Consider the following 26,159-nt stretch of genomic DNA (forward strand, 5'->3'; position numbering starts at 1 on the left):
GCCATTTTATTCAGCCACACCACTCCAACTGAACCAACCAACCAGCCCTTCCTATAGTATCTCGTCAGACTGCTTAGCAGCGGCAGCGCCCCGGGCAGCAAAACAAAAAGTTGGCGCCACACCTCCCTTTGCCTGCGTGCCCGTGGTCAGGGTGCGGTGCAGGCGGGTTGTACATTTTTCAATAGGCACGTATGCGAAAGCTTCAGCGCCCTATTGTTATTAAATGCGACTGCTACCCGTGGACGAGGTGCATTTAATTTCAATAGGACGCCTGTCGCGCTTTCCCCCACCAGGTCAGCTCGGGGGAGCACTTGAAAGACTCCCCTGAGCTCGTGCGGTGGGGGGGCTAATGGCACCCCAAGCGGTCGCCCATGAGGCCCAGCCCTAAGGCCGGCCCTGACTCTGTCTTAATCTGCAAGAGAAATGCCTAAAGATCCTGCGGGTACCTTCTGAATTTTACAAATGCTGATAAACGCTTATTTCCCATTCTGATTTTGCACAAAGCAATAAAAAAAATACAATTTATTTGTGCACGAACAACATTTTAAATAAATGCGTATCTAGAACATTAGCACAAACCAACACCTGCGTGCCCTGCTGGCGAGTGGGGCCTGGGTGGCAGCCCCAGTACTGGCCCTTGACACAGTGACCATTCGTGTGCGATGTCTCATTGAGATGCGTGTCTGTGTTCACGTGTGACAGCGAGCCTCGGTTCATTTGTGTGTGCCCAGTGCCTGCCCCGGTGGGTCTACCTATGAGTGTCTCTTATGCCCCTGGATAAGAGTTGTGGTAGATCAGCAGAACATGTTAAACACAAATACACGTCAAGGGACATTATTTCTGTTGTCAAGATGGGGTTGGGACAATCTCCATTAGGTTCTAGTGGTTCATCTAAAAAGTAAACGAAGTTCCTCTTTCCGAACAGTGAGAAAAAAGGCGCAGGAACGGTAAGAATTAAAAGGCTCATGGCGCTTCTGTCAGATAGGAATAATGGCCCCTTTCTCTGGATCTCTGGCATACATACAGTCTCTGGGACATAGCTCCTAGAACGCTTCTTAGCTCTTCATGCATAATCTCCAGGATATAGTGCCCAGTTGCTATTTGTATTCCATCCCGGCTGACATCTTTTGCTCTGAAGCTCAATCTGAGGGATATAACGCCCACTTCGCTTCCTTAATGAAATAGTGCCCAGATCAATGTTGTAGGTACATTAGGGCCCAGCTCACTGTTGGAGTGATATAGTGCTCAGCTCACTGTTTTAGCATTGTCAGAATGTCTGGCCCCGTTGGCTCGTTCAGCTCCTGCTGCACCGCCCAGGATCAGTAGCTCTATTGAGCGGGCCAGTTTGTGTAGTTGGTCCAGGCTAGCTGCTTACTTAGGTAGAGTCTCCTTGATCATGTACCTGCGGGCCTACATTCCCTTTGGCTCTGGGTGACTGTTGCCCTGTGATCTCATTTCTTTAGGCCATTTGTGGACCTCGGTCTCAATTTGCCCCTCTTTCATGCCCTGCGTTACAAAGAGGGGGGAACAGAACAACAGGAGACCAAAGTTGGAGGGTTCTGCACAGTTTTTATTTACAACCAGATGGAGATTGCATCTCTCAGGGAATAACAGAATGTATATTGTCCTCCGGGCAGCAGAGTAATACTCAACAATTATAAAAGCTCCCCCCATCATGCAGTCCCCGTGCCAAGGTCCATCCTCGGACAGCCTTTTACCTTCGACACCCAGATCATATAGTTACACAGGATGGTTTAGGAGAAGTCCTGTGAGACCCAGGGGTTTTCTAACACAACAGAAGAAGGAAGTTTTCTCTAATCAAACAGTAATCAAGACGAATGAAACAAAACACTGTATTCCCTATCCTAGAAGGACTTAGTGTCCAGAGTCCAAAATGTCCAGGCCCTTCGCTGAACAGCATGGTTCCTGAGGGATCACCCCAGGACAATGTTCACAAAAGTCACTCACAGTCCTCTGGAGGTAGAAGATCTCTGTGCACTTCATTTGTTGTGGTGGGGTTCGGTCCCCCAAGACCATGGTCATAGTTCAGTGTCTGTGTCCGGCTTGGTATATTGCCTCTGGTGAACACTGGACCTCTTGTATACTTAGAAATATGGTATGACAGGTGTGTAAATCTCCATCCTGCCGTGGGATATATTTCAGGTTTAGCTGCCACACCCGTGGCAGCTTATCAAATGTGTAGGTGTAAAGCTCTCACTCTTGCCCAAGGGGTTCTCTGTGGCTTGGCTGAATCACCTGGCACAGCTCTTCGAAAGGGCAGGTACAAAGTTTTCCCTCCTGTCCTAGAGATTATTCTCGGTTCGGAGCTCATTGCCTGAAGCAATTTGGGTCGGCATTCACCCCACCTAGGTTTGTCTGAAATGGGATTTCCCCACCAAATGGTTATTAACGCTAGAGTCTTGGGGTTGCATTGATGGCCTGCTCAATTCCAAGCTTGCCTGAACCCCAATGTATCTTTGTCAAATTGCTGGTAAGAGGGTTATAGCCCACCTAATTTGCTTCAGTAAGCTTTACCTTAATCTCAGACTGGACCCTACCAGTTGCTTTCCCCAGATACTCAGCAGGCCCTCTACCCCGGCCTATATTCTCCGCTTAATTACTGGATAGCCATCATCCTTTTGAGCTGCCCCCCTCCTGTTTCCTGGCTGTGCTGTTAGGTGACTCTGTGTCTTTACATACAAGCTTGTGCCCTCGGCTTCCTTCTGATGATCTTGCTCCTCCACCAATCCCTGCTTCAGCTTTTACTCCTCCACCTCCTCCTACTCTAGTTGTTAGTAGTGCGAGAATGGAAAGTGAGAAAGACAAAGAGAGATCCCAACTGAGATCCCATGTTGAGAAGACTCGAGGAGCGTACTTGGAAATGTTTGCAAATTGTAGCAAAATCATTAGGGAACCACTGCTTATATAATGACTTAGGTTGTTGTCACCACGGCAAGATGACAACAGAATGGTAGGGAGATCCCATGATTGAGAGTGTTAGCCCTCCCAGCTCAGCAAGGAAAGGGTAGGGTAGATGGAGCAGCAGGTGTCCCAGCCATCTACCAGTGAGCCTGTCAGGAAAATCAAAAACGGACACGTTGTGGGGAGCTGGGAGTGTTATGGTCGCAGTGGAGACGGGTGGGGCGTGTTTGGTGAATTGAAAATATGGAATGGATTTCTGAAGTGGAGGGTGGGCCCTCACAAGCAAGTACTGGGGCAAGGAAGAGGGAAGTGGTGGTAATGCCAGATTTACCCAGATATGTAATATGGGGAAACGAAAAGCCTATACGTTCCTGGTTGCCTTTTCAGCCTTGCTCCATGCTGAGTCACTGTTCTGGCCACCTTGCCTCTCACTTGCAGAAAACAAAAGGGTTGGCTTTAGGACCCTGTGGGAGTTGGGAGGTGCCATGCTGCCAGCACTTCAGCCACACCTTGCCTATTGGTCTGTTCCGTGGGGAGGGGCTGAGAGTGAATTGAGCACGTGTTTGTACATGTTGAAAGAGCTGCCTGGGGGTGTTCATTAACACACTTTAAAAACAAAAGGGGAAATGAACACGCAAAATGGATGATTCCCAATGTGCGCGCCTCTCTAGCTGAGCTCCTTGCATGAGAATTGATTTCATTTTAATGTATGGGCAGCGGTGGCTTCTGGAAGGAGTGACAAAATGGCACTTTACCTTTTACTAACAGAACACATGTTTTCCCAATCTGCTCAGTCTTTTCAGGGTTTTGGGGGAAGGTGGCAAGTGGGGTTTTGTGGGTAGGTAAACAACAGTTTAGATATCTTTCTTATTTCTTGCCAGCATCTTTGTGGGGAGTACATCTTTTCCGTTTACAGCTCTGAGGCAAGATTCCTGCTTTGCTGAGTGATAGTAGCTATTCAAAGGAGTGAGATTGACCCTCTATGTGCCGGGTACCATAGAAAGGACATTGACCTCGTCCTCTTGTACTACTAATTGCTCAAAAATGCCAAATAGCTAGTACAATTGATTTATTAACATTTAGAAAATCATTAACAGGAGATACAAATGTGGTACTTTACTCTTGAGGAAAAGGTCACCTCTTTGAACATCACAGACAGACATATATGCTGTTAAATGCACATACAGTAACACACTGGCACATCTTCCATGATACATTCTGCAAAGGGTTGCTGCAGATGGCTGGGATACTAAAAAGACTGTTGTGGGTCAAACTCAGCAGAAAAATACACTTTCCGGCAGCCTCGACGCTGGCATTACTCTTGAGGTAAATCATAGTTCTGACTTTGGCTTGCGGCATTAGCGTTGGCTGTTGGAGCAGATCCATGAAGCCGGGACCCACTGCGGCTCTTCCTGCGCACAGTGGATCACAGACAGAAGCTGCACGCAGGCAGTCTGTATATTGTCATTCACAACGACCCGGTCGAAGTATTGACTGAACTGCGCTTCCATTTTCAGGGCAGATTCCTCGATCTCTTGCAGATCCTCCTCCTGTGTGAGAATCAAAACAAAGAACGGCCATTAGTTGCAAACCCCAATCATTGTTGAGTATTTTTTCTTTTCAAAAGTCACAGCAAATCCTGCTCACACTTGCAGTGTTATTTATGGGGGCCATTTTGTTATTTTTGTAAATTGTACTCAGGGGACTGCCAACATGCACACTTGCAGGTAGTTTGGCCCCCTTTTTGTAATGTTCCTTGTTTGCAGTACAAAGTGTAAACACGTTGTGTAAAATCTGGCAAAAACAGGCTTACATGCATTTCTTGCACTTCATGGTGTGAAGAAGTGTATATGGCTCCTGAAAAGTATGCAAGCAGTATGCATTTACAATGAATTCCTATGGGATCCTCTGGTTTTGAGCAGTTGCTAAAAGTAGGCCGATACCGTAGGAAGCCAGTGGTTTTTCACCAGCAGAAAAATGTCACGCTGGCAGAAAATGATTTGCTTTTTGCAGGTGGAACGGGAATGGGATACAGGAGAGGTAATCCTATTCCCTGCCCCCCTCGCTGCCTTCAAAAACTACGAAGGAAAAAACGAGAATGTGCAAAGGTGTGTTAAACCAGGTATAAACCTCTTACACCTGGTTTTAGCACCTCTTTTCGTGCTGAAGGGACTTAGAAAATGACTTTGAAAGTATCTTATTTTTGGCGTTAGTTACACTTGCCAATTGGTTACGTTTGTGACCGTAAATGGATTCACAGATACATCAGATGTAAGTGATACTGGTAGAAACACTTATAAGTTACGACTGATTCACAAAAATGTTCCACTTTTACCTAGTATTGGTGGTCTGGTATAGCCTATCATTACTGTGGAATAAGCGTAAGCCATGTCAAAGAGAAAAATATAACTTGGAGATAACAACCTCTGACTATGAATGAAGGAATTTAACTAAAAGAAATGTAATCCCACTCGAGCAAAAGAAAGAATCTTTAGATATGACTGGATTAATACGAGAGCAGAGTGCCTTTCTTATAATGATTAACAAGCATTAGTCTATGAACATAAAAAACTTAATGTTCTGGCCTCTTACCTAAACCAGTCTCCTTCACCTCAAGTAAGAACAACTATTCTATGTCTTCGTTTCAATCTGTTTCCTACGCGTGACATTTTGGCCAGAAGAAGACTCTTGCCCTTGACTGAAAATTACTGCTCCTTCTGTCAGAATGTGACTGTTAAGGAAACTCTCAAACATATCATAGCTGAATGCCCGGCAGTAGAGGTCCAGAGAAAGACATTTTTTGAGTCACATATGTCCCATATTAGTGCGTTACCTGCTGACACTCAATGGTCAGTATTGCTTTCAACTAGCTCAACTAGCATTCAAATTGCTATTCACAATTTTCTGGCTGTAATTAAATTGAATGTGAATTTTGTCTCTTGCTTGGGATCTGAATTATAAGAATTTTCTGGGTCTATCAACTACTAGATAATGCTTTAGGAATTTCAACCCTGAATTGAATTATCCTTTTGTCCATTTATCAATTGAGTGGTATTCTAATTGTTCTAATTGTTTTTTTTTTTATTGGTTTCAGTTTTTGCTCAATTTTGATCCCTTTCGCAATTTCACAACTTTTCTTTTCTTTTTATTTGCATTAAGTTTCTTATGATAAATTAACTTTAGTTTATGTTTTATCACTATGTGTTATGTTTGTAATTTGTAAGATGTTTAAGAATTGTTAAATATTGAAAAAGTTGATTTTTCAGCTATATTCAATAAACAATAAAAAAAAAATAATCCCATGATTCAAAATGCGACAATTGATTGGTTTTACAAGGCAATGATAAATTATTTTGAACATATTAATTCTATTTTTTTAAAAGCTGTAACTTAACCTTAATAACCTTAATACCTTAATAAAAAAAATTCTAAAACAATCTTATGAGATTAAACCAGCAGACAATTTATCCTGACTACAGAGAACTATTTGGAAAAATATTGGTGGCAAATAAGGTACCTATATACCATCTGATACTGACCCACATTACCTTTGAGGAATCTGATTGTGATGCAGGTTGAAGAAAATCAACAGATATCCTTCAGCACACATTTTTTTTTTTATCAAAACCATCCCATAATGGCAATTTTGTACATAATTCCAAAAATACACAAATCATTACAAAAGCCTCTTGGGTGACTTAAAATAGCGGCCATAGACAGTATTATAGAACCATTATCACAATAAATAGATAACATTGTTCATCCTCTCATAGAGTTGACTGACACTTTCCTAAAGGTTATGACTCATTTTTTATAATTAAATGATGATCCTTTCAACAATACCCTTTTTTGTGACTGTATATATGCCTATTCCACCTACAAATGGTTTGGAAGCAATGGAGGAACCGCTATTCCAAAATGGTTATATAAGAGGAAACAAAACATTTGTGTTGGCATACTTAAAACTGATTTTGAACAACAACTTCTTTGACTTTCAAGACCAGTATTTCCCACAAATATTTGGGACATCCATGGGTATCACTGTGGCACCAGTATTGACCAACGAATGCGGGCACTATTTTCAGTCAAATGTATCTATTCTGTGAATAAATTCAAACTACATTTAAAATTCTTACCTCTATATATATTGGCAACAAATTTGGATTTGAACATGGAGTCTATCGGAGTTCAATTGATTTTGGAGCACCTTAACTCCAGACATAACAGAATTAAATTTACAATGCAAAGCAACTAACACACGTGCATTTCTTGGATGTTAAAATGCATTCAGAGACTTTAAACTAGAATTTAAACTAAATCTACAGATGTAAATAATCTATTGCTGGAACTGAGTTTTCATATTACAATTGACGATCCTCCTTACACTCAAGTACTTCGATAGAACGGAATTACTTTGAAAAACTGTGAATTACAAGTGCGGAATTCTGTTTACTAAACCAAATCAGGAAGAGAAGTTTCCAAGATAAAACTGTTCCTATGCCAATGGACTGAGCAGGCACAGTTCACAGATCTGACTTTATAGCAGCATCAAGACTAACTTTAGACCAGAACTGGTGTATTCCATGACTTATTCAACATCAAGTGATAACCGCAATAAAATAATGAAAAACAGGGCAATGTTTTGCATACATGGTTTCCTCAAACACCCATATTTGCCTATAAATAATTATTTTCTGAAAGAACAATTAAAGCTGAAAGAGTATCAATCTCTTGTAAAGAGGCTGCTGAGAGAAATAAACTGTATTTTGTAAAAACTGTCAACATTTAAATAATCCGATTATGGGAGACACCTAATATATTTCTTAGATTGGTCAAGAGATCATGTTACATTTTGCGGCAACATTTGATTCTAACAATTATGTTTACATTATTGAATGTCCTTGTGCATCATTTTATGTAGGCCATAAGGTCAGGAAAGCAAAAACCTGCTGGATATAAAATAACTCTAGCGTACAGCAGGAAATATTAATTCTCCATTGGAAAAACATTTCTTGAAGGATAAACAATCAATATCCATCAAGAGGAGGAAATATTAATCAACCGCACATAGGGAGATATTCTAGATTGACAAATGATCAGCCCTTTCCCCTAGAAGGACAGATTAATATTATGATGTATGCAATTTATTTGTAATTTATATATAACAAAATGCCACTGTACACATATCAAGTTTTGTGCTATGTAATCGCTAGATCCACAGAGTTTATTTACCTGTATACATGATGGACTGTGTTCAGAGTACTATGGCTCACCTCAATGCACATCTGAGTTATCTATATGATGTAAAACCTATGTATATTTTTCTTATCAATTATGTACTTTAGTATTTAAAGACTGAAGTGAATGATTTACTAACACATTTATGTTTTTGTATAATGAGGGTGATGTAATTATGCCTTCATTATAAATGCTTCTCTGGAACATACCCAATATTCAAATATATATGATTGTTGATGTTGACGATGATTGAATTTATGTACTTGTCTAACATTGGTTTGTAACATTCCAAATGATGTACATTAGGTCCTTGACTAATCTAGACACACTTTTTGATTAGAATGCCTGTTGGAACATGTTTAAGATAGTTCAGTGTGCAATTTCAGGTAATCTGTCATGCAGGTTACCTACATGATAATATCATAGGATAATATATGATCTATTAATATTACTTAGACAAACCAAGAGAACTTGAATTGCCTCAAATTAGTTTGTGATGCTTCGCATATTTCTAGAAAAGAAGACAATGCATTGGGAGTATTTAGGAGGAACCATAAAGTAATTTAACCTTTTGGACCTTGTTTACATAGCAAGGATCCTATGCACTGAAGAGATTGTCTCAACTTGTTGCATAACAGTTAACAATTTGTTGCATTATAATATATGAAACATCCAGATGATTAGAGCTTTCCATGTGGGCTTAACACAAGTCTGTCTGAACAGTCGGTAGGCTAGATGTTTTGATGATATATTTTAAAGAAAGACCACTATGTTTCTTATAATATTTGGGCATGGAGTTTAGAAAACCTTGTGAAGGCATACATATCTAAAGTGAATATGCTGAATTGTGTTTTATAGGTTGCTATATTGAAGTGAGGGATAGAAAGTGCATTCTAAAAACAGTGTGGATAATGTGAATCGACAGTTCCTTTAGGGTTAGTGAACTTTGTTTGTCCAACAACACGGAGTTTACAAATACTTGACTAAATGAGTTATGTATAATGTTTTAAAGATGGTTGTATCTGTTTGAAACCTGGGAGCTATTCTTCCATAGGTATCTTTGGGAATCTCTGTCTTCAGTCCTGTTCATATCATGGCTTCTCTGTGGGGTGGAATGGTAGCTTATGCATCAGCAGATAGGTTGCAGCCTGTGACTTCCGTCATGACTCGACAGGGGAGTCTTGCCATCCCCATCATTCACTTGACTCTTTACATTGTGTCTGGTGATGGATTCTATATCAGGGTATTGCCACAAATCCCACTTCTGATACCACAAGTCACAGATGGCCCAAAATACTCTGAGTCTCAAGTTCACTTCAAGGGGTTTTTACTTTGGTTTTGTGGGCCCTAGCGCCATCCCTCTTGCTCTCATCTCCCTCAGACCCAGGCATCTGCAATCCATTGTTAGTGCTACTGATTGGTAACCTCTACTGTGCAATTGCTGGCTTACTGTCATGGTGGCTTTCTAAATGCAGTATATCTAAACTCCCTCAGGGACTTTCTAGCTTTCCCTAACCTACCCAAGGGTTATTATTCTACAGGGAGTTTGAATAGTGCCTTGCACTCACTCTGTGGTCTTAAGGCTACTACAGTCACCCCCACTCATGTCTTCTACTCTACCCTCACTACCATTCCCCTCCTGCTTACTCCTCCCACCAGTTCTCCATGCCTTAGACATTTCACTGTTCCCGCCCTTGCCTCTACCTTTTGATGTTACCACTCCTCCGAGCTCACTCTATTACTCATTTTTCCTTCCCCTCCTCCCCTCATACTACTACCACTACTCTTCCCCTTTCGCTACATCTACTATTTGTCCTCCTACCACTTCTACTTCTATCCTCCCACCACTACTACTCTTATCCTCCCACCACTACTACTCTCCTTCTCCCATTACTACTAATCTCTACACTCCTTCACGCATGCCACTACTACTCACACACTCCTCTTTCACCTGGTACAATTCACCTCACATCCACTCGCAGCACCTACACTCACACTGCAGACCCACTATCACCCTATGCCAATACCTCACCTTCTCCCTACCATGTCTACAAAATACTCCACTCCTTCCCTCTTACAGGTCTCTTGATTCTGGGTCAAGAGATTGAATTTAAAGGGCTATATAAATTCAATAAAATACAAATAGAAATCCTCCACCTCCAGACCCACTGACCGGACAACCCACACTTCCTGTTTCCCATCCATCCTCCTTTGTTGTGATTGGATATCTGTCCCTGGCCAACAAGGCCCTGTTTCCCCCTTCCATAGTGAGGATACAAGAGAAAGACACATAATAAGGGGACTAAGCCCCACCCGCTTTCTTTGCGCAGTCTCACAAAGATTGCTGAACTCAGCCAGGGAAGTCCAAAGTTGATGAGTGCAGTGAGTGGGCAATTGAAGTGTGAGTTCTTCCGCCATTGTATCTGATGGTCTCAGGGGTTGGTCCCTCCCCCTCTATTCGTGGCGGTCTAAGGGGTCTCTTGCATAGTGCGAGGGCTCATAGGCAGGTTTCTCCCAATCTGTGGTGTGAGCGGTTATGTGGTGTTTACATGCCATTGTTGTGGTTTAGCAGGGAGAAGACTGGGGAGGAATCTTTCTCTCCTCACATTAAGTGCTGCTGTGGCTGCGTATCAGCGGTGTGGTGATCGCTTGCTGGTGCATGCTCCCTCTGTTCATTTTCCAGGTTTTGATTTCCTTGCTCAGGCCTGCAGCTACCACTTCCCCTTTGCTGCTGGCTCCCCGCACTGGCTCAGTGGACTCTGTAAGTGACCAAAAGCATGGGCACTTGGGTTCTCGGAGGTAAGGCTAAAGACTGAGATCTGCACACACATATACTGGCACAGAGAAGGGATGGGTAAACTGAGCTCTCGTCAGATGGGGCTGTCTTCTTGTTAAAGGGTTTGGGAGAGCTCCCTTATTTATCCATCGAACATGACTGCAAGGGGATCACACCCCTTTTGACAAGGCCTGCCACTGGCCTTGTTAGAGCTTTTCATACAAACTGAATGCAATTTGTCAGGATGGTGGCAAACCTCAATAAACAAGGTGTCATGATGATGGTGTCTCCAAGTGTCATGGTGCAATGTGAAGGAAGAGCCAGTCCCTCTCAACAATGGGTCAACAGAACAGGGGTTAAAAATGGAGGCTGGAGTAATTAGGGAAATGTTCAGTCTCACCAAATTCCCAAAATCTAACCAAACAACACAAGCCTCTTGGGGAGGGATGTTGTTGCTCCTTCCAGTGGAGCACAGATGGGGTCTTCAGGTCCTTCAACCCTTTTCTTAAGTTGTACATTTTCCTATCTTCTGACCTAGAGCTCCCAGGCAGCCAATTGTTTCTGGGACCTTCCTGTTCCCCTGCCTCCTAAGGGGTTTCTGTGGAGCATTCTCCTAGTAGGCCAGTAAAGATTTCCTTCCAGACTGGGCCCAATGTTGCGGGTCTGGAGCACCTGAGTGTGGTTTGGTGAAGAAGTGTGGGCCTACTCTGCCCTTATACCCACTGTTTCTTCAGCTGTTCTCTCTGGACTCTCTTTGCACCCTGACAACTTCTGGTCTGTCCTTCCTGTCTCCAAGAGTAGTCATGCCATTGTGTTATTCCACCTGCCTCTGTACCCTCCCCTAGATCAGCATGACCTTTCTGAACCTCCCTATCTTGGCTACCTAAAGGGGGACGTTTCCTGTCCTCTCCCTGCCTTAGAAGATCCGGCTCTATCCCCTTATCTACCTGTTCAGCCCCTTCCTTTTTCCCCTGATGGTATTTCATTTTACCCTCATGTTAACAATGCTTTCTCGCTTTCTCCTGTGTGGGAATCTCTCCGTCCCGCTGCAATCATTAGTTGCCTCTAAGTTCTAAGTTGTCTCCTTTTTCCCCCTCCACATAGCACTTGTCTTACCTCCTGCCCTATGACAAATCTCCAATTCCGTCTCTTTCAACACATCACTCTCCTCCACTGTTGCCTTCCAATAAGGTATCTTCATGCATCATATTTATCTCTTTGTTCTTCCAGAAGGTACCCCTCACATCCCTTTACCACTGCTCCCAAGCAATTTCCCTCACTCCAACACACCAAGACCTTGCTCCAGCTCCAGCTCCAGGCTGTTGTTACCACTAATACAAGTTCTTCATCCAATCCAATTTCTCCCTCTTCTGCCTCCTTTGCATGGACCAGTATCTCCTCCTTCCTGGTATCCAACAACACACTCACCTGGCATGGAGTCCCCAGAAAAAGGCTTTCCCACGGTTGCTCTCCTGCCAGCTCTCCCAAGGCTTTAAACTAAGTGACTGGGTTGGTTGTCTTTTAAAGGCTCATTGCGCCATCTCCTGTAGGTTGTTTTGGGCTAATGTTTGATTGTTTTCAGTATGGGCTGGCATGGTCTTTGATTGGGCCATGTGCTTGATGTTATGTGGGTTGAGTGGGGCAGGGCTAGAGCTTATATCAGGTGCTGCTGCCATTTTGGATTCTCTTTTCAGTGTGTGTTAGGTACTGGTGAAGGTTCATGTAGACTTTTCTCCTGGTTTCAATCTGCAGCAGCCTTCCTCTCAGGAGTTCTGTTTTGCTGCTGTCTGTATTCAGCAGATCAAGATACATGTTGTACGATCCTTTTGGTGGCTGGGGAGGCTGACAACTATGTATATATTAAGTGTCTGTTTTCCCCATTTTAGAAATGTCAGGATGGTTTTACAGCCTCTCCCTCTTCTGTGACTGCAGCGATGGGCAAGTCATGAGTAATCCTTCCTTTAGTCTTTCTTTTGCTATGGCTGGGAAGAAAAGCCTCCTCTGGATGTTGGGTCAGTGTAGGAGGGAGGGCTACACTTCTCTCTGCAACTCCAGGCACCAAATGTGAAAGAGGCGTTGGCGTCCCATGATTGTCTACTCCAGGGTGCAGGAAGCACCTTATGTGGGGCACACACGTCCTTCCCATAGTCTCGCAGTACTTCAATGTGCATCTGCTGGTCTTGGATCCATTTTAGGCTTTCCTTCTACTAAAGAGGGGACTTATGGGAGATGTCGTTTCTCTGTGTTTGGCTTGGCAGCTGGGTCTGTGCCTGGAAATGCTCTTCAGCATTCCTCTTGTCATATGGGACCTGAATAGGGTCTCCCTAGTCCTCTCCTCTGTGCTAAACTGCAGACGACTCTTCAGATTCAGTCCAGGTTTTCCCACTGACAAAGTGAAGAATTCTGGGAGCTGTAGTTTTTGGTATGGGTTTACCAACCGAGGGGGGCAGGGGCTGGGGGTCCAATACAGACAAGGATTTCAAATAGACCAAACATCAACATATAGCACAAAATAAAACCTTGTCAAAAAAGTCCAGAGGGGAAATAATTTTCCATTATTTATAGGAAATATTATGCATGAGGTTGCTGCATGTACAACTATGAATTGTTTATGTTTGCACTTTTTTTACAAGCTTCTATTTTGTTCTGTAAATTGCAGTTCTTGGACCTTGGGTTTTCCAAACTGATCCAGGTGACTTAGGGTGTCCTGATAGGCACAGTAAGGGTCTGTGCGACCACCTTGTAACTGCCCCCTGCCTAAGGGCAGGGGACCCTGTCACATGTGTAGAAGACTTCTTTAACATAAGTATATGCAACTATTTATTTTGCAATATATATTACACTTGTTATAAGAATGCATGTAATTGTCTTTGTATAAAAGGCAGACTTTTCCAAAGTGAGCGTGCAGTGTCGTACACCCACTTAAGTGGATGCAATATGATTTTGGAAAGAGGAAAGAAGATCACTTTACCTCTCAATCTCAAAAGCATGTTTACACCACATCTTATGCACGTGCAAGGGCAAGGAGGCCATTGACTGCACAGAAGGGCAAGACAAAGTGTTTTTGGCAATGCTGGCATATATTGGCAAAACCATCATGAACATGTCTACTTACAGTTGCAGTATTTACACTATTAGGCACATCGAACATATTTGTTTTGTTAAATTGGAAATACCGTCATTATTGCATATACCCACTACTCTGCATTGTTATGATATGATATCGCATTTATAACACGCCTATACACAAGTGTTTCAAGGCGCGAAATTGTTCCCTCCATTTTGTCTTCTTTCTACCCCTCACCCCGCTTTTGCTTCTTTCCAATTTTGTTCTTTTCAGCTTCCTACTCCCAAATTGTGGAATGCTTTGCCTTTGGATATTTGCTCCTCTCCTACTTTATCTTTGTTTAAAATGCATCTCAACATGTATGTACTTCCTTCTTCTGGTTAATGTGTTGCTTTGATTCACTGCTATGGAGTCTGCGTTGTGATCATCTCTTTTAGTTTTTCAGTCATACTTCGGTAATGTTAAAACTCTTGGATTGTTATCTTGTTTTTATTGATTTCCAAGGCACGTTGAATGAAGGCTCCCTATAAACACGTTCAAGTAAATAAGCAAATAAATACATATTGGGGTCTTACGCGTCTTTCCGTATCAGAAATATTCATCGTAAGAGTCTTGGGGCTGAAATAGACGATTTAGATCTGCAAATGAGGGTCAGTTTGTTCAAAAATTGATTGATATAGGAGGGACCAAGAAGAATGAAAATTGGCATTTGACAACACTATTAACCAAGTGGTCCACTTTTCCTTTCTACAATATATGCCATAGAAAGTCAATTGGCTGATGTTTTTATTACTTCTGCATTCGTGGCTAACTGACCCACCGCAAGTACTCAAATTATTAACATTAAAACTTATCTGCTATGTTTGCTTACTCCCTCCTAATATATCCCTCATCCGGATGCAACTCTATCGGAAAACTGAATCCTCCCATTCTTTCCTTCTCAAATCTTGCTCTTGGGTCATCGAAAAGGTTGTCTATGGGACACTCATTGCTTCTCCCATCTCTAGTGTAACTGCTGAGCCAGTTAGCGGTGCCGTCTCCTGGCATGAGCACACCTCTGTTGCATTGTAAATGGTTGTTTCCTGGATAAAGCAAGTACACTCTCTGAACACAAAAGGACTATGGGTATATTGTGTGACGCAGATCCAATTTCCCCATCAGACCACTCGCACACATTACCTTGAACTTCATGTTAACAAAATAATCAGTAATAATTCGAGCATTCTTCCGCGTCTGCCTCATGCATCCCACGCTGGGCGGTTTGATGAAGATGACGTAAGGCTTCACTTCATGATTACGGACCCCTTGAATGCTCTACCGAGGAAACAAGACAACGATAAATGTGCATGCACGACGTATTTTATAACTATGGCCACTGACAAATACACCTCAACTCGCTGGCCACTGACAAATACACCTCAACCCGCCCTCGTTTAGAGGGTGTCACTCATGTTGGACTCATTCACACCATCCTAGCAAGCCTTATGCCTGTATAGAGCACAATGAGGACACAGTGCCAGCCAACTTTGATCCCCATCGATGTACATGGTTTCTCACATTGACTTCAATGGGATCACCAGCAAAAAGACTAGACATCACCCGCCTTGGAGGCTCAATAGGTTGAGTGGTATGTGGGCAGACATCACATCTCCAAGAACACTGTGGGACTTTTACGTCACGCAATACTGTTATTTCATTTAATTGTAGCTGTTGGTTTCATCAGTATATATATAAATAGAAGCACAGGTTTACAAATAGTAAAGAACAACTGGAACTAGATGTGGTGATATTTTACAGCAACAGCCAAGGTGCCAGGGTTCCTATAGAAACAAAGGTAAACCTTGGAGTAGAATGTCCTGCGGAGGCTTGCAGAGCATGTATGTTCCTGCATGCACAGCGCGTGATTGGGGCTAGACTTTATGTTGCCATAGCAGAAGGCTCTAGTTCGGTGTCATTCAGAATACCATGTCACAAAGTCTGGTCTTTATGTACATGCATATTATAAAAACTGTCAAAGGAATGTCCCAAAATGTATTTGAAAAAGACAGTGGGCCAATGCCTGCAATAGGAAGAGTGTGTGATACATCTTAAAATATTAAAATACACTTTACTGTTGTGCCTATGCATTCTGACCATCACAGCACGCAGGGCCATCCGTGTCATCATAGTAGTTCAGGTCATCTTAGGCAGCCTGGCTTCACTGTGAGCCCAGTTCCTTGTGATGGAATGGTGTGCTGGGGCCAGAACGCCATGCTGGGCAGTGGGCTGGGATTTGGAGCTTCAGTGTTGTTTTGCCACTGATGGATGTGATTGGCATTTGGAGCTTTTATTAAGGCTGGCGTAAGGAATGATATATTGTGTGCTATCCTGCTCCAAACACCAATGTGTGCTGTACCTTTCTGATATGTTACTTTAGAATGATGTCTCGCTTGAAGATGCCCGTCTTCATACGCCTTGTTCCTATCGCATTGCCCGCTTGAGTGTTTAAGGAGCCAGTGAGAGGATCGAGGTATCTGGCGGCTCACTATTGGTTTCATATAGACTTGTATCCACTGGGTTCTACCACCTGTTGGATCCCTTCCACGGTCCTGTTTTTCCCCAGCATTGTGCTTTGCCCCCAAACCCTCCAAACAGATTTCCATCCATGTGAGGGCCCTGTCTTTCTCCGAGATGATTTCTTAATCGAAAGGGTCGCTATGGGGAAGAAAATCACAAAATAATTCAATACATCTGAGCAGGACCCCTAGGAAAGGAGCAATGCCTTTCTCAAACCAATTAAAAGATTTGGCGGCAGACACACCAGAACACTGATAATCTTTATCAGGGGACGGAGCGAAGAGGAATGACAGATCTATTGCAAAGCAAAGAGACAGACCGAAATAAAAAGTAGACGACCTTGAAAATAGGTCAAGAAGAAATAATCTTAGAGTATACTGCTACTAAAGAGAAAATGGAAATGGCAATGATGCTAAGGTTTATCCAATGGAGTTCATTAGAAAATCATGAGAGAATGATCCTGAATAATGATCTAACCAGGGATGCGGGGACGGGGCTGCAGAGGGTGCATCCTATCTCCATGTACAACTCACCAGCAAAAAAGGAAATTAAGAATCATTTTCGTGCACTTCTAGCGTTGTCTTGCCTATGGGAGAAGCTCCTTTTGGATAAAATCCCTTTAGCCTCAAGGTTATTACAGTTGGCGATGGCCGAGTGCTGAGAGAAGCATACTGTTGATGTGCACTAGCTTTTGAATATAACTGTTTGCAAGGGTTACATGTTTCTATTGTGATGTTTGGATGCCAGTCAAATCTTTGTAAAAATAAGTTTTAGAAAGTTGACACTATGGTTTTTATTCTGCACAGTCAATTTGGCCTGAATACATTTGCAACAGTACTGTATCTATTTGTTTAAGGATCACTATTTACGAAGGTGGGTGAGCATGTTCTGCAGCTATAAACGTCTATGAATGTGAGAGGCAGGTATTATTGACAGGTGTGTACGTCTGTTGGTGGGGAGTAATAGAAATTACACACCTTTTTCTTGTAAGTTTGCTACCTTAAAGCAACTGCAGACAGCCCAAGCTTCAATGCTATGATGTCACAAGCTATTTTTAGGGTTAAAGGCATTTCATAAAATGGAAGGCTGATTAAGATGAAATAAGACAGACATTTGTTTTAAGCAAAATAATTGTAATTTTTGTAATTGTAGTTGTTTATTCATTTATAGTGCGCGCTGGGCCCTGAGGCATGTTTCTCTCCAATCAATTTCACAATTTTACTGTTGCCACTAACGCCCTGAAACCTTATATAATGCAAATATTTCACGCTTCCTGACTTATAGTTTATTGACAAATATCCTACAAACAGACATAATTGCACCCAACTATCAGTCTCCAATCTATGTACCAAAAGTAGGATGTTCTTGTTTTCTCATCTTACCTGTGGGTCCAGATCCACTAGACAGACCTTTCCTTCATCAAGAACTGCTCGTACAGAGTCAATACTGGTGCCGTAGAGGTTTCCCTTGTATTCTCCATATTCCAGGAATCTTCGAGACAAATTCAGATACCAGAGTTTCAGTAAGATATGAAAAACCATTTCCTTTTGCAAAATCACTCACATGTATTCATTTGTATTTGTTTTTTATCTCATGGACTTATGACGTTATTGTAACATAGTGATCACATAGTGGCACTGCAGGATTAACTTTAAAAGGAAGACTGTATGGCAATCCTTTTGGGGAGAAATTATTTTGGTAATGATGTCACTCCACAAACAATTTCTAATCTCCCAGATCTAAATGTTTTTTAACTCTGGGATTTAAAAGTTAGTTAATCATTAAAAAACAATATCACTTTCATGGCTCTGTTAAATCCAACTCTTCACAGATGTGTTCAATATCACATTCTATGTTGAGCAATGTCAGCTGTACCAAGTGCCATCACAATTTAGTTGTTTTGCCTAATACAGAGATCTGTCGTAGCTTAAGTTCTCCGGAAAAATTAATAATTTGCAGAATCCCAAGAACGGCCTCTAGGTCCCCCGCAATGGCGGGGGAGCGTTTTCAGCATGTGAATATCTTTGTATGTAGGTTTTTATGGGTTACATGTCTTTATACCAAGGTATTAAATACCAAATTACTTATATATCGAAACATATATCTTGAAAACCTGAATAATGAATTTTTATTTTTTTTATGTCATTTTTATTTTTGAGGGGTGTCCCCCCAAATACCTGTTTACGACCCCTAAAAACCCATCCCGACCGTTTCCCCCAAAAAATGAACCCTTTAACCCGACCATAAATATATGCGATATAAGGGTTTTTAAGGTATATGTTTAGATACAAGTGATTCAGTATATAATTTTTTATATAAAGATTGTATACCATTTTTATGTATGTATGGGATTTATGAATCGCAAACTTAATTGGGAAGCAATGGCGCGCTGTACATGGGGGAAACACCAATAGGATTGCAGGTATGGAGGAGTTGGAATGGGCAGGGGAAACTGGATGATGGGTGTTTGGGGAGGGGAAAAGTAGGGTTGAGTGGAGCAATCCGCGATTGGAGAGATCCTCTTTGAAGAGCAGCGTCTTTAGGTCCTTCTTGAAGTGCAAGGTGGACAGGGCAGTCTTATCTTCATTTGTTAAATTGTTCCAGAGATAGCGTGCTTTGCAGGAAAAGGCCTGTTTCCTCGTTTGTTTATTTATTTGATAATACGCACCAAGCCCAAGGGCAGCTGGGCGCAGTGGTACAAGAATACGCGAAGCTTAGTTACAGTGTTAAATAGTTGGTACGTGCATAGATTACATAGATTCCATAGATTACGTAGATTACATTACAGTATGGGAGTCAGGTGCAATGCAGGATTAGTGACAGCCATTCTTAAAAATAGCGTATACTACAGAAAATGAAGTGAAACACCAGATGGGTGGCCTATAGCTGCACTTGGGAGAACAGGAAAGTCTGTCATAAGAGTTTGAGTTGTGCAAGTCAGGAAAGAGAGATGTTATAGGTCATTCGAGCGAAGCCATTTGAGGGCGTTAATTCTGAAACTGGTGTACGGGAGAGGGCATCTAAGGTCAGCAGGGAGTGAGTTCCATGTTTGTGCAGCTTTGACTGGGAAGCTAGTTCCTCCTGCCGTAGCGCGTTTAAATCTGGGAGTGTCAAGCAGGAAAGTATTGGCAGATCTCAGTGGTCTGATGGCGGTTTTCATAGTGATTTTTTCCAAAAGGTAGGGAGGTGCTAGTGTGTTGAGACATTTGGAGGTGAGGGATATAGTTTTAAGGAAGATTCTGTCTTTTATTTTTAGCCAGTGGGCCTCATTCCTAAATTTAGAGATCTGCTCTCTATGAGGTATGTTTAACGCTGCTCTAAGAGCGTTGTTCTGCAATCTTTGAAGTTTGTCAGTGACATACTTGTTGGCTCCTGAGTATAGGGCATTACAGTAAGCAAGTCGGGACATGATGAGCGCATTTGCCAGGGTAATGCAGCTGTCTTTAGACAGGAATGGTCTAGCGGCTCTGATTAATTTGCAAGTGTAGGCAGTAGTAGAGGAGAGAGAGTTGACTTGCTTTTTTAGGTTGAGAGAGGACTCAAGGTAGAATCCTAACGTTTTAACCTCCGGCAGGACCTTAATGATGTTATTGTCAATGTTAAAGGATTTGTAATTTGGGATTAGTTTTTTTAGATTAGAATTGGAGCCGAGGAGTAGTATCTCAGTCTTATCGTCATTCAGGCAGAGGCCATGGGTTGCCATCCAAGCCTGAATGAGGGTGTATATTTTGTTCACCATAGCCAGGTCTTCTTCATAGTTGCCCGAAAGGGGTATGAGGATCTGGGTGTCATCTGCATAATTAGTGTAGGTGACACCCAGTCTGTCCAACTTGTCGAATAGTGGTTTAGTGAAAATGTTATACAACGTTGGTGAGACACAGAATCCCTGTGGGACTGTGTAGGAGATTTGGATGGGATCGGCGCAAGAGGAGGTAGAGAAAACTCTCATTGTGCGATTGGCTAAAAAGGATTGCACCCAGGCAATGGCTTCTCCTGTGAAGTTGGCAGCGAGTCTTAAGTGGCTGCATAACACTGCGTGGTCCACCAAGTCGAAGGCTGTTGACAAGTCCAACAGAAGTAGCAAGGTGGTTTTGCCATTGTCCTTTAGTTCCTCAATTTTAGTCTTGAGGTCTAGCAAAGCTGTTTCAGTGCCATGGAGGGGGCGGAATCCTGATTGTCGAGATCCTAGCAAGTGATTAGTTTCAAGGTAGTCTTGAATTTTAGATAAGCTACCCTGTCAATTTTGAGTAAGAAGGGTACCGTTGTAATGGGTCTATAGTTTGTGGGTATTGAAGGGTCAAGGGTTTGCTTTTTCAGTAAGTGGAGGACCCAGAATTCTTTCAGGTTAGTCGGTACCGTATTTGATTTGAAGGAGGAATTACTTAGCTTTGAGATGAATGGAGCTAGGTCTCCTAGGTCTCTAGCTACGTCCTTGATTATTTGCGCTGGGCAACTGTCACCCTTGCAGTTGGAGGGTTTCAAGGAGAGAATGACCTTTTCGGTGTCAATGATAGAGATAGTCTTGAAGCTAAATGGTGGACTAGTGTTGTACTCCGGAGGTGGTGGTGGTGGTTGGTTATCGGTGAGCAAGGAGTCTTTTTTTAGATTATTTTGAGTTGGATGGAGGAGATTTTATTAGTCAAGGCACTCTGTATATTAGTGCACCATGTCTTTCCTTTGGGAAAGAATCAGTTGGTTGTATTGGGATTTCCATTTCACAGAGGATGGAGAAAATCTCTTTTGTGCTAGATTGGGCCTTTGTGATTCTGTCATTAAATAGGTTTTTCTTTGTGATTGTGATTTCTTTCTTATAGTGTTTAGATAGTTGGGCTAGTTTAGCTTTATCACTATCAGTAGGCGATTTATGCCAGGTGGCTTGTAATTTCCTTTTCTGATTTCTAAGTTCATTTAGTTGGGGGGTGAACCAGGCGTTCAGGTGCCCCTACTTGCTTGCCTGTACGCAGTTTTAAGGGGGCAATGGTATCTAGAGCCTTGATCATGGCTAGTTAAAGGTGTCCACTAGTGTGGCTGGATCAATGTTATTCTCCAGGCCATTAATGGCAGGGAGGAGAAGTGGGATGAGTTTTTCAGAAGAGATGTCTTTTTTACTCCTAGTGGGTAGGGTGGGTATCATGTTGATAATTTTAGGAGTAAGAAGGTCAAGTGAGGCAGTAAAGTTGATTAAGTAGTGGTCTGTCCAAAGTTGAGGGACAATGTCAGAGATGGTGATGTTACAATTGAGTTGAGATACCCAGTCGAGGGTTCTGCCTTTAATGTGGGTAGGTAAAAGGATTTTTTTGGGTAAGCCCATGGTCGTTCAGTAGAGAGGCTGTAGTGTGGGCATGCTTGTTGTCTGGGTCGTTGAAGCCGATATTGAAGTCACCCATCACTAGCGTTTGGGAGTGGGTTTGCGTGTTATTCGCTATGAGATTAGTGAGGTCCTCCTCGAATGTCCCTAATGGTCCTGGAGGCCTATAGATCAGATGGATGGTCATGGTACGGTTGTTGGAAAGTTGTAGTTTGGCTGTGAGTATTTCACACAATGAGCAAGGTGGTGAGTCGGCTAGTCTCATAGGTAGGGTGTTTTTGGAGATGATGGCTAGGCCACCACCTTTAGTTTAAGGTCTGTCAGCTCTGAGTATGTTGTAATTGTCAGGTATAGCTAACATCAGAGTGGGGCCTGCCGCTTCACGGAGCCATGTCTCAGTGATAGCGAGCAGGTCCAGCTTACCGTTACTTAGAATTTCAGAGATTTCCGAGGCGTGGTCAACCATGGATCTCGCGTTAATGAGAGATCCTGTTAGTGTCAGGGAACTTTTTTGGCTGCAGCTCTGTGTGGGTTTAATTGAGCGCTGGCTGTGGCTAAGGTACTTCTTTGTTTGGACTTTGGTAGGCATTGGGTTTGGAATTTCTTTTTTAGTTGTTTGTGCGCACTTGGCTAAGCGGTGTGAAGTAGGGTGGAATCTGATAGTAGTGTTGTTTCTTTTGAGTTTGTAAATACGGGGTAGCCTTGCCCGGAGTCTGTTGTTTCTATCCAGGGGAGGGTTAGCATTAAGGGAGGCGGCTGCCAAGATAGTGAGGAGCGCCATTGTGAGTAGGATGGACTGAGTGTTGGGGTTTTTGCTCATGATGTGAGGTTCGCCTAAGTTCAAGATCATCTATAGTGGCAGGAGTGTGCAAGTAGATGTAGGTGGCTAAGGGTTCTTTAAGTTAAATTAAATTATTTTAAGTTAGGTTCCCGATTGCGCTGAGAGGTTACTAGGACATGCGCAGAATGGGTACAAATAGGCAGTAAGGTTGCCTAGAGTCATTGGTCACATTAGCCTAGCAACTAGCGTGTAGCGGTAGCGCAGTGGGGTTCACTTAGGTACAATGTTCTCTAGCTTGGTGGCACCGGCATGTAGCAATAGTCAGGTAAAGGTTCGCCTAAATTCAGTTTTGCTATGAGGCTAAATGGGCATGTGCAAGGCAGGAGCAATTAGCATTTTCAGTAACACAATAGGGTTCACCTAAGTACGATTGTGCTGGAGGCTAGGTAGAGCTGGCATGTAGCAGTAGTCAAGCAAGGTTCATCAAATACTGTTTTTCTAAGAGGCTAAGTGGGCATGTGCAAAGCAGGAGCAATAATCAGTAACACTAGCACAGTTCACCTAAATACAAATTTTGCTATAGGCTTAGTAGGCATGTGCAAACAGGAGCAATATGCAGTAGCACTAGTACAGTCCATCTAAATGGGAGTTTTGCTATAGGCTAAGTAGGCATGAGGCATGAGGCAGCTAAAAGCCTGAGTAGGAATGTGCAGGCAGGAGCAATATACAGTAACACCAGCACAGTTCATCTGAGTGCGAGTTTTGCTATGAGGCAATGTAGGTATATGCAAAGCAGGGGCAGGAGGCAGTAACAGTACAGCAAGGTTCACCTAAGTTCGATTTTTACTGTAGGGGCTAGGAAGGGAAGTGCAGAAGAGGTGAAGTTAGACCGTGCAAGTTTGCCTAGGATACAGGTGTTATCATTTCTACATGGCACCAGAACAAATGTGCAGTGTGGAATCCTCTCACTTTGCAGCGTTAGCAAGGGCAAGGTTGCAGTGTACAGGCAGTAGCTTCCTCACTGCTGACAGTCAGGGGGAGTGTTGTATGCAACGTGTGGGCAAAGTACTTGTTGTTGTAGGGTCGTATTGCATGGCAAGAGAAAACAAATTTGTAGCTCAGGGCGTTTCGGAGAGGCAGTACTTCGTGATTTAATGTTCAGAGGGAAAGATTGTAGTTTGAAGGATAACTAGATTGCGCTTACGTTAGGGAGCGTGTTGTTAAGCTTACCGTGGTAACAGGGAGGCGTCGCTTGTCGGGCTGGCGACGATCGCTGAGCAGGAGTCCTGGCCTAGCCTTTAGCCATACTCTGGACAGGCTCAGGACAGGTCCTACTCCTTTGAGTGTGGTCCTTGGAGGGCTGGTTCGGCGATCGCCTTCCGGCGACCGATTGGCTGCAAAGAGGGAAGTGTGGGCCAATGGGCTGTCTGGCACGGGTCAGGCGGCCGGGACAGGGCAGGCAGCTAGACTGTGAAGCCTGGCGGCCATCTTACAAGGAAGGTAGCCTCGTGTGAGGCAATGGTGGCACTGGGTAGGTGCTTTTCCGGTGCATATGGGGCATCTCCTGGGCATAAGAATTATTTAGCATGCTTGAGGGTCGCATGCATGCAATTGCCAGGCGAAGTTTGCGTTTTTTTGAAAATAACGCCGATTCGAGCGCGAGGTGCGGTTCAGGCCATGAAGCCTACGTTGCACTGTGAATGGGGGCCCCCAGCTTTAGTTCCAAAGCGGGGTCACTGCGCCTGCATAGTTATTTCACTCTTGCGGGATCCATGCTGGAGAAGCTATATGCCTATAGTTGCAGTTGCCAGCTTGTGATTCTCGGATTACATATCAAGTTGAGAATACCCCCCATTGCGCCATTGAAAATATCCTTTGCAAAGTAGGCGGGAGAGTATCTTTACACGTGAATCTGAAAAGACGATCAAGCTTGCAAAGAGAAGTTACTTGAGGATCTGTCCCAAATTTGCAAGCTTGACTGCCCCCCTTGTGAATTTGGAAAGGATCTCATTAAGGAGAAAGAAAAATTACTTTTCAGTAGCTCGAAGTTCTTCAGTGCAGCTCCTTCAAATATTCTCCCACTGGGGTGGGGGGGGCCTCTGGTCTCCCCCGGCAGCAGAAGGATATTCCAGGCTTGCGAGTCTAAGAGGAGATCTATGCTGGAGACTCAAGACTAGCTGCAGTTCTCCACCATGGCTCTTACCCTCAGTTTCATGTGCCCAGAATATATCCCCACAGCTGGGAAGGACCTGCAGCATCTGAGACAGAGAACATACCCGAGTCCGAGACTTGCCATTTCTGGTTTATTGAATAACATTGTGGTTTGATCTTTCAATAAAGATCAGTTGCAATGCCCTTTGGTCTAAGAGGTAGTGCAAAATGCTAGCTTTTCATCCTTGCAACCGTGCTCTCGCCCGAGAAATTTTTCTATGCATTCTTAACACGGTTCAGTGACTTGTGGCTATTCCTGTATAATCTAGATGAGGAAGGAATGGACAGTAGTTGCAGTGGCGAGGCTGCATCTGCCGGCAGCCAACCAGAGCTGCTCCGGATTTCTCTTTTATTATAACACATTGCATTCTGGGGTGCCGAATATTGAGATGGTACTGTGTTGTTGCTTTGCACTGGACTTAGACATCTCTTTTATGAATAACTTAGGTTAAAAGATCAATTTCGTCTAAGAAAAAAACGAATGATATAACAATATCATTTTTATTAGTGCCTCATGCTGGATTCCTCCCGATTCTAAACACTGTAATAAAAACTGTTAATATTACCCAATTTAATGGCACTTAATATATCAAGCTTTGAAGGATGAACGGCTCATTTAGCACTGCCGGTATTCGAACTTGAGAAATTCAGGATTGCCCCATGTCAGAGATGAGCACTTAACCCGATTGCTATCCACACAGAGAACTTTTGACATATAAGGTTATGTTATATTTTTGAAACAGTTTTGGGGTGCATTTTCTTTCTAAGTTTGTAATAGTGTAATGGTACCCGTTACATACAATTGTTTATAACTTATTTATTTATATAGTTTTATATGCATGCCTTATCGATTGCAACTGTATACTGCAATACCCAGGTAAATAAATAATTATTTGTTTGTCAGAAATAGTTCTCTGCTTTGGCTTAGAGTTCTGCATCCGAGTTGGGGGTATTACAGAGGTGAGGCTCACAGCTCAAGAAGGAGATACATTAGAATACTATACTTTACTCAACAAACAAATACCCACCCAAGATAAATGGAACACATGTGCCATGGCTGTCCTATGCGGATGATATTATCTTGTTAGATAAAACCCTGCTCGGCCTTCAGCGATCATCGGATGCATTAGTTGCTTATGCATGACCATAAATACATCAACATCCAAAATCATGATCTTGGGAAAAAGTGGTAAACGATCTAAATTAAAGAGGTGGAAACTAAAGGACAGAAGGCTGAAAAATGTAGATGAATCCCAATAAAGAACAACCCAGATGAGAAATACTATAAAATTCACATAAC

At 42.9% G+C, this 26,159-nt stretch overlaps 1 protein-coding gene across 20 annotated transcripts in view; it reads right to left on the bottom strand.

The window, feature by feature from the left end:
• Window positions 1-1,549: 1,549 nt before the first annotated feature.
• MPP4 (MAGUK p55 scaffold protein 4) overlaps window positions 1,550-26,159 on the bottom strand; it is a 233,797-nt gene continuing 209,187 nt past the window's right edge. For 19 of the 20 annotated variants that reach the window (XM_069615485.1, XM_069615487.1, XM_069615484.1 and 16 more), the window contains 3 exons: window positions 17,942-18,050; window positions 15,183-15,317; window positions 1,550-4,472 (listed from right to left, as the gene is read on the bottom strand). In XM_069615485.1, the coding sequence (XP_069471586.1) occupies window positions 4,281-4,472; window positions 15,183-15,317; window positions 17,942-18,050 (436 nt within the window). In that variant the 3' untranslated portion in view covers window positions 1,550-4,280. The remainder of the gene's footprint in view (window positions 4,473-15,182; window positions 15,318-17,941; window positions 18,051-26,159) is intronic. The other variant, XM_069615497.1, reaches the window with a different exon arrangement.

This window comes from Ambystoma mexicanum, chromosome 9, assembly GCF_040938575.1.
Source record: "Ambystoma mexicanum isolate Mex_15411 chromosome 9, UKY_AmexF1_1, whole genome shotgun sequence".
Classification (NCBI taxonomy): domain Eukaryota; kingdom Metazoa; phylum Chordata; class Amphibia; order Caudata; family Ambystomatidae; genus Ambystoma; species Ambystoma mexicanum.